The sequence below is a fragment of the Lithobates pipiens genome, unplaced genomic scaffold (assembly GCF_037356315.1).
Source record: "Lithobates pipiens isolate NorthernLeopardFrog02 unplaced genomic scaffold, aLitPip1_a1.2 Scaffold_22, whole genome shotgun sequence".
NCBI lineage: Eukaryota > Metazoa > Chordata > Amphibia > Anura > Ranidae > Lithobates > Lithobates pipiens.
In genome coordinates this window covers 152433951-152446990 of record NW_027507784.1, presented here as the reverse complement: position 1 = coordinate 152446990, position 13040 = coordinate 152433951, and the positions used below count along the sequence as shown (strand labels likewise).

The 13040-nt window shown below is 43.0% G+C and overlaps 1 protein-coding gene across 1 annotated transcript in view; it reads left to right on the top strand.

Annotated features, from left to right (window-relative positions):
* LOC143924260 (carboxypeptidase O-like) overlaps nucleotides 1-13040 on the top strand; it is an 84732-nt gene that overhangs the window by 52596 nt on the left and 19096 nt on the right. Inside the window, 1 exon segment of the mRNA XM_077448468.1 lies at nucleotides 493-583. Coding sequence (XP_077304594.1) covers nucleotides 493-583 — 91 coding nt within the window.

Genomic DNA, 13040 nt, shown 5'->3' with positions numbered 1-13040 from the left:
TTTAAATAAACACCCTGTCTTACCAGGAATGTAGCCATTCTGTTGCATTCCATTTATTTTCTCTTTCCTCTGATGAGTGGGAGGGTCTGTTTGCTATAGTGGCTTGATCAGTTACAGGGTTGTCATAAGAGAACAAATTCTGAGAAAGATAGTGAGCAATCCAAAGGGAAGGAAATTACATTTCAGGGGAGATCTATACATCCAACATGTCCCCAGTTGCCATGTTGACAAAGAAGGGTCTTTTGAATTATAGGAAATTATAGCTTGTCAAAATTATAGGGTAACTTTTAAATATAAAATTTCAAAATAGTTTAGATAAAAATTATTTATGTACTAGTTTTTTTGTTTTGTTTTTTAACAAAAGTGATGTTACACTTTAAATGTTGGTATACTCTATATTAGTATACATTTAAGTAACAATTTATATTAACACAAAATCTATTATATAAAAAATAGTAATAATATAATGCAAGTGTCATGTTTCACCGTCAGGAACGTCTTTGGAGAAAAAATCGTGCACCTTTCAATAATGGAACATGCTATGGAGTGGACCTAAATCGCAATTTTGATGCCCAGTGGTGCAGTAAGTGGTTTAATTCAAATGCCTGGCTATGTTAAAGGGATTGTAAAGTCAGAAGGTTTCTTATCTAAGTGCATTCTATGCATTAAGATAAAAAAAAACTTCTGTTTGCAGCAGCCCCCCTCAGCCCCCTAACACATACCTGAGGTCCCTCTCTGTCCAGCGATGTCCACGTCCGAGATTCTCCCTCCTGATTGCCTGAGACACAGCAGAAGCGCCTAATCAGGAGAGAGAGGGGGCCAGGTCGGGGCTCTGTGTCTGAATAGACACAGAGAGCTGTGACTTGGCTCGGGTGCCCCCATAGCAAGCTGTTTGATGGATGGGAATTCAACATGAGGGAGAGGCCAGGAGCACAGAAGAGGGACCCCAGAAAGAGGAGGATCTGGGCTGCTCTGTGCAAAATCACTATACAGAGCAGGTAAGTATAACATGTTTGTTAATTTTATAGGAAACAAAACGAGGAGGTGCAAAAATTGAAAGCCAGCAGCTATACATACTGCAGCTGCTGACTTTTAATAATAGGACACTTACCTGTCCTGGAGTCCAGCGATGTCGGCACCACAGCTGATTTTTCCATCAGCTGTCGGGTGCTGCCATTGCGGGTAAGGGAACCCGGAAGTGTAGCATTATGGCTTCACGCTGCGTCCCTACTGCTCATGCGTGAAGCACCACTTTGCTCTCCTACTGGCCTGGCGGTGGGGGAAGGAGGAGGGAGGAGTAGGGAGCTAAGCTGTAAAGTAATGTGCCGTGGCCTGGACTCCCAGAAGTGGGGACAGGATAACTGTCAAAGATAGGTATCCACTTCCCCCTCCTCCTCTAAAAGGTGCCAAATGTGGCACTGGAGGGGGAAGGAGATGAATGAGCAGAAGTTCCACTTTTGGGTGAAACTCTGCTTTAAGTTTCTACTTGTAGGCCTTACTGTGGGACACAAATTGAGGTTTCCTACATTGATTTACTAAAGGAATGAGTCGTGTTCACTTTGTAATGTGTATGTGTGTTCTGTAAAAAATAGCCAATCCATCAAGATCTCCAATTACGTCACTTCCGGTTATTGTAAACCGTCAGTAATTAGAGATTTGGATGAACTGCTGTTTTGACACAACACTGGCAACCATATACACTCTGGTACACGGTATTATGAGCAGATATTGTTACTCCCATACTAACCAAAAAAATGGCCACCTCCGTGCAAACGACAACCTTTTCCTCATTAACCGCTGTTGTGTCAAAACAGCAAAGTCTTTGTGTACCGGAGTTACTGAAATCTCCGGTTTACAGTAACCGAAAGTGACGTAATTGGAGATCTTGATGTATTGGCTATTTTGACAGAACACGGCCGTGGCCGCCCACTGCCTACTATGCCTGGAGGAGTGATTCCTTTGTACATCGCTCTGTCATCAGTAAAGAGGCTGTGAACTAAGGGAGAGACTGATGAGAGATGGCTGAGGGCTCAGCAGTGCTCTTCCAGGTAACAGGTGGTGGTGCACAGACATGCGGCACTCACTGCACAGTGACACTGCCAGGCAGGCACAGCTCCCAGACTTTCTGACTGTGTGTTTATGATCATTATCATTATGATGATCAAAGCACAGCACATACTTTACTGGGTCAGTGTCACATGGCTGTTAGGTACTGACTTTGTTAACTTTATAGCTGTACTGTGTGTTACAGACTATAACACTGTACAGCCATAAAAATCAGCACCCAACAGCCATGTAACACTGACCCAGTAAAGTATGTGCTGTGCTGTGATCATCATAATGATAATGATCATAAGCATGAGATGCTAGTTTACACATTTTTGTTTTGTTTTTTGTTTTGTTTTTTGGGGGTTGGGGCAGTAAGAACTTGCAGCTGAGCCCCCCCCCCCCCCCCAACACCACTGCTGTCCTTAAATAACCTTTCAACCCAGCTTTCCAATTATGTCTGCTTGAATGCGCCACGTAGGTCTATAGGAGTCTGGATGTAGATGGGCTTGTGTCCACACCTACCTATCTCCAGATCTGTGCAGGTCTAGAAAAAAATAGAAAAAGACTGCATCCTCTTCTATTTTTCCAGACCTCAATGTGAATATTGACAGATCAAAGGTAGCCTAATGTAAATGGATGTAAGTGAATTTACATCTGGCTACCCATATAGACATCACTACTCCACCCCTGTCTGCTGTGTTGTATATGCGGACACAGACTGAGGAGGCATGGATGTCAAAACACTGACATCTGCCCCATTCGGCTCCAGTTCAGCAGGGAATCTGCTTACGAATCCTCTGCTGAGTGGAGTTTATAACAGACTGGAGAAAGATAAATATCACTTAAAGACAAAGCTAAAGTCCTAATCACATGATCAGAATTTCAGACTAAAAACACTGCTTTCAAATTGATTGTGCGATAATCTGATCATTAGTACACAATTCATCTGAAATTATCCGAAAGGACAAACACAAAAATGTTTCTACCATCCTACAAGAATTTTTGTACTTTAGTAGCCTCTTCTTTTTAGCTATGAGATTAACAGGTAAAATAACTGGACAATCAGTCATCCGATAATCTCATCGTGTGTACCAGGCTTTCGGCTTTTTTTTTAGTCTGGTGGGCGGGGTTTAGGGTGGGGGTCGACTGCGGGGTTTAGGGTGGGGTCGACGGAGGGGTTATGGGTGGGGTCGATGGTGGAGTTAAGGGTGCGGTCAATGGCGGGGTTAAGGGTGTGGTCAAGGGTGGGGTTGGGGGCCCCGTTAAGTAGGCCCCATGAATTCTAACAGTGCCCCTGCAATTGCCAACAAACATGGAGATAATGCTGGTTTTTCTTATTAGAAATTTGAATGATTAAAAACTAAGTTAAAAAGGAACAAAATTAATCAATCTTTCCTTTTACTGTAACTGTAGAACTTCATGCCTTAAAGTCCTGAATTATCTCAGTTTTGATTTGCATGCCTGCTGCACACATAAGTACAAAAATGTAATGTCATATATCATCCAAAGTGGATTCAGACTCCCAAGCACCAGGGGTGATATTAGGGTTCAGCGCTACTATGGGTTTCATCTTGAGGAATGCACGATTTTCGGTGCTGGCAAATTTATGTGCAGATTCAACCAGCAGATTTTTTTTTTAACCATAATGCTGCATCACCTTTGAACTATGGTCAGCAGATTTACCAAATCCCATTAGGGGGCTTTTGTGAATTTTATGTCTACTTTATGTTGATAGATGATAAACCACCCAACATTACATCACTCCTGTTTATGGCCTATATTCCCTAATTAAATGTATCCTGCTGCTGGTCACTTTTACACTGCTATATCCTCTGCAATATCTTTTTTTTGTAAATTCAGATTTTTAAACACTTAACGCCCTCCGCATGCAATTGTACGTCTTCACAATGGCATGTACAGGCACAAGCACGTACATGTACGTGCTTGCCTTCCAGCGGGTGGGGGGTCCGATCAGACCCCCTCCCGCTGGATGCGGTGGTCCGTTTCACTTCAGGAGCGATCCGGGATGAGGGGACGGCCGTTGGTTTCTGGCCATCCCCTCTCGATCGCTCCTGGCGAATGAGAAGCTTCCTCCCACTGTGTATTGTATACACAGGCAGGGAGGAAGTGATGTCATTCTCCTCGGGGGGGTCTTTTTGACCAGACTACGAGGAGAAGACTAAAAGTAAGTGTGCACCAACACTACACTGACATGTAGGCACACACAGGCACACAAACCCCCCCCATCACCCCCCCGATCGCCCCCCGATCCCCCCACCCCAGTCACAGTGTCACTGATTGCAGTGATCATTTATTTACTGATCACTGCATTCAGTGTCAGTTGTAAAAGTAAAAACTGTCAGGGCAGTTAGTGTTAGGTCCAGGGTAGCCCCCCTACCACCCCCCAATAAAGGTTTAACCCCCTGATTGCCCTTAGAGTTAACTCTTTCACCCCCTTTTGCCAGTGTCACTAAGCAATCGTTTTTCTGATCGCTGCATTAGTGTCACTGGTGCCGCTAAGTAGCTAGTTATTTTTTTAGGTTCACCGCCAGGTTTTTATAGCGCTAGGTACCCCGATATACTACCCAATAATGGTTTTAACCCCCTGATTGCTCCTAATTAACCCTTTCACCCCCTTTTGCCAGTGTCACTAAGCGATCATTTTTCTGATCGCTGCATTAGTGTCGCTAGGTAGCTAGTTATTTTTTTAGGTTCACCGCCAGGTTTTTATAGCGCTAGGTACCCCGATATACTACCCAATAATGGTTTTAACCCCCTGATTGCCCTAGTTAACCCTTTCACCCCCTTTTGCCAGTGTCACTAAGCGATCGTTTTTCTGATCGCTGCATTAGTGTCACTGGTGCCTCTAAGTAGCTAGTTATTTTTTTAGGTTCACCGCCAGGTTTTTATAGCGCTAGGTACCCCCATATACTACCCAATAATGGTTTTAACCCCCTGATTGCCCCTAGTTAACCCTTTCACCAGCGATCACCGTATAAGTGTCACTGGTGACGCTGGTTAGCCAGTTAGTTATTTAGGTTCCCCGTCAGGTTTTTATATAGCGCCAGGGACCCCCATATACTACCTAATAAAAATTTTAACCCCCTGATTGCCCCTAGTTAACCCTTTCACCAGTGATCACTGTATAAGTGTTACGGGTGACTCTGGTTAGTTAGTTGCTTTTTATAGCATCAGGGCACCCACCATTTATTACCTAATAAAGGTTTAACCCCCTGATCACCCGGCGGGTGATATCAATTAGGTTTTAGGGTCAGGGTCTGCATCGCCCCAGGCAGCGCTAGGTTAGTGCCAGTACCGCTAACACCCATGCGCAAAGCATACACCTCCCGTAGTGGTATAGAATCTGAACAGATCAATATCTGATCTGATCAGATCTATACTAGCGTCCCCAGCAGTTTAGGGTTCCAAAAAAACGCATTGTTAGCGGGATCAGCCCAGATACCTGCTGGCACCTGCGTTTTGCCCCTCCGCCCAGCCCACCCAAGTGCAGTATCGATCGATCGCTGTCACTTACAAAACACTAAACACATAAGTACAGCGATCGCAGAGTCAGGCCTGATCCCTGTGATCGCTAACAGTTTTTTTTGGTAGCGTTTTATATTTAAATCCGGAACGCAGTGCTTGGTTTTTGGGGTCCCGTACGTGGCTAGGCTCCCAAAAAGTCCCCCACATGTGGTATCCCCGTACTCGGGAGAAGCAGCAGAATTTATTTTGGGGTATAATTTGACTTATTCCCATAGCATGTGTGAGCAATATATCATTTAGTGACAACTTTGTGCAAAAAATTTTTTTAATATTCCTGCAACTTGTGGCAAAATATAAAATATTTCATGGACTCAACGTGCCTCTCAGTAAATAGCTTGGGGTGTCTACTTTCCAAAATGGGGTCATTTGGGGGGGTTTTGTGTTATTTTGGCATTTTATGGCCTTCGAAACTGTGATAGGTAGTGAGGAGTGAAATCAAAAATTTGCACCCTTAGAAACCCTGAAGGCAGTGATTGGTTTCCGGGGTGCCGTACGCAGCTAGACTCCCAAAAAGTCCCACATATGTGGTATCCCCGTACTCAGGAGAAGCAGCAGAATATATTTTGGGGTGCAATTCCACATATAACTATGGCATGTGTGAGCAATATATCATTTAGTGACAACTTTTTGTAAATATTCAATATGGGCTCAACATGCCCCTCAGCAATTTCCTTGGGGTGTCTACTTTCCAAAATGGGGTTATTTGGGGGGGGGGTTGTACTGCCTTGCCATTTTAGCACCTCACGAAATGAGGCAGTCATAAATTAAAAGCTGTGTAAATTCCAGAAAATGTACTCTAGTTTGTAGACGCTATAACTTTGCGCAAACCAATAAATATACGCTTATTGACATTTTTTTTACTAAAGACATGTGGCTGAATAAATTTTGCCCTAAATGTATGACTAAAATTGAGTTTATTCGATTTGTCTTATAACAAAAAGTAGAAAATATATTTTTTTCTCAAAATTTTCGGTCTTTTTCCATTTATATCGCAAAAAATAAAAATCGCAGAGGCAATCAAATACCATCAAAAGAAAGCTCTATTTGTGGGAAGAAAAGGACGCAAATTTCGTTTGGGTACAACATTGCATGACCGCGCAATTACCAGTTAAAGCAGTGCAGTGCGAAATTGTAAAAAGACCTCTGGTCCTTAGGCTGAAAAGTGGTTAATAAGGACATAGAAGCTGTCATGGAACAAATGCTGCACATTCATGGGTAAAAATGTCATAAGTCATCTTAAAATCATGTTAAATTATCCATAAGAAAATTTGACAGCACCCACAAACACCCAGAACAGTATAAAAAATAGAAAAGGTAGTGGCATGCCTACTGAGAGAGTCTGAACCACCAGAAAACACCAGAAAAAAGAGAGAAAAAAAGAGGAGAGGCACTAAAGAAGGGGAGAGAGAGAGGAAGAGAAGGGAGATACGGTGGATGGAGGGACTGCAGTGTCTTATTTCTTGTAATAAAACCCATCTAGTAGATTTAGAACTAGCCCCGTTCATTAAATTGTTATGCTGATGGCCAGTTTCACACAAATGTATTATCTGTGGTCTCATAAAGTGGTTGTAAACCCTCACAGATACTTAGTGAAGTAAACAGCCTCAGATGATACACAGAGATAAAACAAATCTCCCTACATAAGTTTTATTTATATAACTGCTGCCTTCCCCTTTCTAAATCCTTAGGAAAGTATAGATTGTGTTAGAAATCTTTTTTCCTCTTTAGCAGCACATAAAGATGGGTGGGAGGAGTGAAGTTACACTGTGTTGAGAGCTGATTGGAGGAACGGGACACCCCCCCCCCCTCCACATAGGCAGAGAAATGAAGGAACATGCAGAGCTGTAGTCTGAATAGACAAGCTCTCTGCTAATGTTCCCCTAAGCTCCTTCCCTGACACAAATTTTCAGCTCATGTTATGTTGGAGAACTTTTCAGACGTCACTCATGCCAATAAGAGAGGAATGGAGCACCAGAGAGAAATGGCAGTTAGACCTTTTGCAAATATAAGTTTTATTGAGGTTTTAAACAAGTAAGACACGAGTATACAGTAAAGGAAAAGCATGAATATGCCATACACTTTATATCAGTATGGAGGGGTGTTGCCGTCTAAACACAGGACAGTAGAATACATCAGACATAATAATAACCTTATATATAGAATATCTAAATCTCGTTGGGAAATCAGTGAGAAATCAGTGATACCCATAACCATTACTTCTATTTCCTCCCGTAAGATTTGTTCTCGGTGCCAAGGCAGTAATTCCCTTGCTACTAACCCGTCTCAGATCTGCCCATCTGCCAGAGAAACCTCATTGTCTTTGACAGGAGATGAAAAGATATAGTAAGAAAAGAAAGGAAAATATAGAGAGGGGGCAAGAAGGAGGAGGGAGGGTGGGTTCCAAAGGATACCGACTTACAAGCTACGTGGATCTCTCTTAGGCATGGCCTGCAGAGCTTCCCTGTGTGGGATCCTGAATGAGGGTTATGACTGAAGGAGTGATTTACCTTCTCGTGAATACTTAAATATGTTCCACTGGGTCCAAGTCTGGTTATATATCTCGCGTCTATCAGTTGCGGTCAAAATTAGGTCTTCCATTTGTTTTATGTGTTCTACTTTTTTTTAGCCATAGTGCAATCGATGGAGGGTTGTGTTGTTTCCACAACAATGGGATGCAAGATTTTGCTGCATTCACCAAGTGTCTCAGGATAGATTTTTTGTATGTTTTGATCGGAATGTTAGAGACATGTAGTAAAAAGAACGCTGGGTTGTCGGGTATAGTAAAGTCTGTATGTAGCTTTGGGCACTCCCAAAAAATATGTAGAAGAGTTCCCCTATCTGTATCACACCTCCAACAGTTGCTTTTCGTGTCTGGGAAGATTACCTGAAGTCGACTTCAGTTAAACCTTTTGAGCGAGATCAGTAAACACTACAGATATATGTGCTTAGGTAAAATTTCATGAATGGGGTTTGCAATCACTTTGATTTAAAGCTTATCTCCAGCTTTTAGTGAAGTTTAAAAAGTTCCTTTGGACCAAGATGGTCCAAATGAACTATTTATTTCACTAAGAGATACAGCATCTCTCAACATTGTGTTCCAATAGTAAAAAAAAAAAGAAAGAAAAAGATTCCACCATTGACAGAACCAAGTGTTCTGTCGCCAACATCCCAAAAAATAATTGAGAACCAAGAAATAACCCTCTTAGGAGCAGGACTTTAAAGGCCACATAAACACCAAGCATAAAAAGTATACATTTTATTACAAAAGAAATTGAAACATAACAATAAAATCATGTCTGTGCAAAGACAAATACAAATTGTCAATTTGAATTGATGTATGAAATATACAGATACTTAATGATTCTCCTATAAACGCCTTTCTTCAGGGGTAGTAACAAGGAGATCTGTATTCGTACAATAATTCTATTAATAAAAAGCATACAGCACTATAGAGGACATCAAATAGAGCCACAATACATTCAACAATTTAGGCTTCACATACCATTTAGCATCTTGTTTGCTCATGCACTTGATAAAAGAAAGACCTACATAAGGTCAGTTGCCAACAGGTGAGATGGAACAGATGGCCACCCCCGAAGCAAGAGATACCCCTACGGAGGTCCACCTCAAAGAAGGCCACAGATAGAGGACATCACAGATAGTCACAGATAGTCTGACCTAAAAGATCAGAAAAAGTGTATACTAATAGTACATGTATGCACACATGTATTGTAAAGAATCCTGACATACCTGGATAATATGTTAAGTTTAGGCTCAAATGGCTTTCTCCTTGGCCTAGATGGACCAGTACCTCTAGAAGAATCCCTACTAAGAGCGCTTCCCCCTGTGGGAATCTCCAATCCTGGGACCGGGTTTTGGGAACAGCCAGAAGTCTGGCTGGTTGATTGAACAGGTGGGTCCTGGGCTTATAACAGAGCCAAGACCAGGGTTCTGGGCTCCACCCTTCCGAGGAGTCCAGGCAAGCAAGGGAGAAGTGTGCATGTCTGCACACGTCTGTCTGGCAGAGAAGACAGATGGTCCAAGCCTGTGGGCTGGAACAGCAAGGAAGCTGGAAGAGTGCTGAGGTACAGAGTGGATAGGAACTCCGTTATAGAGCCGAGAGGGCTGAAGCATAAGCCTAAGCAGCAGTGCTGCTAAAGAGAGCTAGGTGGCTTGGTATTTTCTGTTCAACTTACAGTGTTTGCTGTGGAAAGCTAACACCCCTGTGTGGGCAACCCTCCTGTTATAGGACTTCTTTTCTTTTTCATTTAATAAAAGTGGGCCAACAAGCCCTAAGGCTGCTTTCACACTGCAGCGGGAGCGGCGTCGGCGGTAAAGTGCCGCTATTTTTAGCGGTGCTTTACCGTATTTTTAGCGGCGGTGTGCGGGCGCTAGCAGGGTGGTTTTAACCCCCGCTAGCGGCCGAAAAGGGGTTAAACCCGCCCGCAAAGCGCCGCTGCTGCGGCGCTTTGCCGGCGGTATTGCCGCGGTGTCCCATTGATTTCAATGGGTAGGAGCGGTATAGGAGCGGTGAATACACCGCTCCTTTACCGCTGCAAAGATGCGGCTGGCAGGACTTTTTTCACCGTCCTGCCAGCGCATCACTCCAGTGTGAAAGCCCTCCGGCTTTCACACTGGAGTTAAAGGGGCCGTTTTTTTTCAGGCGTTACACAGGCGCTATTTTTAGCGCTGTAACATCTGAATACCGCCCCAGTGTGAAAGCAGCCTTAAATGGCATGACTGCTGTGGTCTCTGCTCACTGCTGTGCTCTACACAGAAGCTAAAGAACCCTCAAATATCACAATCTATATATATATATATATATATATATATATATATATATATATATATATATATATATATATATATATTATATATATATATATATTTATACATAGTATCTCACAAAAGTGAGTACACCCCTCACATTTGTGTAAATATTTTATTCTTTTTATCTTTTCATGTGACAACACTGAAGAAATGACACTTTGCTACAATGTAAACTAGTGAGTGTACAGCTTGTATAACAGTGTAAATTTGCTGTCCCATTAACATAACTCACCACACAGCCATCTCTAAACCAAGCTGGCAACAAAAGTGAGTACACCCCTAAGTGAAAACATACAAATTGGGCCCAATTAGACATTTTCCCTCCCGAAGTCATGTGACTTGTTAGTGTTACAAGGCCTCAGATGTGAATAGGGAGCAGGTGTATTAAATTTGGTGTTGTCACTCTGACTCTCTCATACTGGCCACTGGAAGTTCAACATGGCACTTCATCATGACAAAGAATTCTCTGAGAATCTAAAAAAAAAAGAATTGTTGCTCTACATAAAGATGGCCTAGGCAATAAAAAGATTACCAAGACCCTGAAACTGAGCTGCAGCACGATGTCCAAGACCATACAACAGTTTAACAGGAGAGGTTCCACTCAGAACAGGTCGTGTTATGGTCATTCAAAGAAGTTGAGAACACGTGCTCAGCATCATATTAAGAGGTTGTCTTTGGGAAATAGACTTTTGAGTGCTGCCAGCATTGCTGCATAGGTTGAAGGGGTGGGGGGTCAGCCTGTCAGTGCTCAGACCATACGACGCACACTGCATGGCTGTCATCCCAGAAGTAAGCTTCTTCTAAATGATTCACAAGAAAGCCCGCAAACAGTTTGCTGAAGATAAGCAGACTAAGGACATGGATTACTGGAATCATGTCCTGTGGTCTGATGAGACCAAGATAAAATTATTTGGTTCAGATGGTGTCAAGCGTGTGTGGCCACAACCAGGTGAGGAGTACAAAGACAAGTTTGTCTTGCCTACAGTCAAGCAAGGTGGTGGGAGTGTCATGGTCTGGGGCTGCATGAGTGCTGCCGGCAATGGGGAGGTACAGTTCATTCAAGGAACCAGGAATACCAACAGGTACTGTGACATACTGAATCAGAGCATAATCCCCTCCCTTCGGAGACTGGGCCGCAGGGCAGTATTCCAACATAATGACCCCAAACACACCTCCAAGACGACCACTAAAGGTGATGGACTTGGTCAAGCATGTCTCTACACCTAAACCATATTGAGCATCTGTGAGGCATCCTCAAACGGCTCTGCGATGTTGTCATGCAGAAGTGAAAGAGGACTCCAGTGGCAACCTGTGAAGCTCTTGTTAACTCCATGCCCAAGAGGGTTAAGGCAGTGCTGGAAAATAATTGTGGCCACACAAAATATTGACACTTTGGGCCCAATTAACATTTTCACTTAGGGGTGTACTAACTTTTGTTGCCAGTGGTTTAGACAGCAATGCCTATGTGTTGAGTTCTTTTGAGGGGACAGGAAATTTACACTGTCATACAAGCTGTACACATACTACTTTACATTGTAGAAAAGTGTAATTTCTTTAGTGTTGTCACATGAAAAGACATAATAAAATATTTACAAAAGGGGTGTACTCACTTTTGTGAGATACAAATATATATATATATATATATATATATATATATATATATATATATATATATATACTGTACTGCTAAAAAAAATTCCAGGAACACTTTGAAAACACATCAGATCTCAGGCCGCGTACACACGCGGGGACTGTTCGCCCAACTTTGTCCGTCAAACAGTTTCGGCAAACAGTCCGCTCAAAATTAGCATGGACGGACATGGCCACACACGACGTACGAACAGTTTGCTGAAACCGTGCGCGATGACGTGAACGGCACGTACGACGGGACGAAAAATACGACGTCCTATACACTGCATTATAACTTTCGGCGTGTAAAGCCTTTCTGAGCATGCGCGGAACTTAGTTTGTCGAACAAGCCTACACACGAGGGAACTGTTCGCTGAAACAAGGTTTCAGCGGACAGTTTTTCGGAAATTCCGAAAAACCTTGTTCAGCGGACTGTTCGCTGAAACTGTCCGCTGAAAGCCCACACACGAGCGGACTGTTTGCCGAAACACTGTTCAGCGGACAAAGTTGGGCGAACAGTCCCCGCGTGTGTACGCGGCCTCAGTGGGGAAAAATATCATGCTGGATACCTATTTTAATATGGATTGGGTAATGTGTTAAGAACATGCCACATCATGTGATGAAAATGAAAATGATCAACCTACAGACGGCTGAATTCAAAGACACCCCAAAAATCAAAGTGAAAAAATTATGCTTATCCCTTTTGCTGAAATTTCATTGTAGCGACTCAAAATGGTACTCAGAAGTTTGCATGGCCCCCACATGCTTGAATGCATGCCTGTCAATGTTGGGGCATGCTCCCAATGAGAGGATTGATGGCGTCTTTGGTTATTTGCTCCCAGATCTGGACCAGGGTATCACTGAGATCCTGAACAGACTGAGGTGCAACTCGGCAGTGGCGGCAGATAGACCAAAACATAATGTCCCAGAGTTGTTCTATTGGATTTAGGTCAGGTGAGCGGGTTCATTCAATGATATAAATTCCT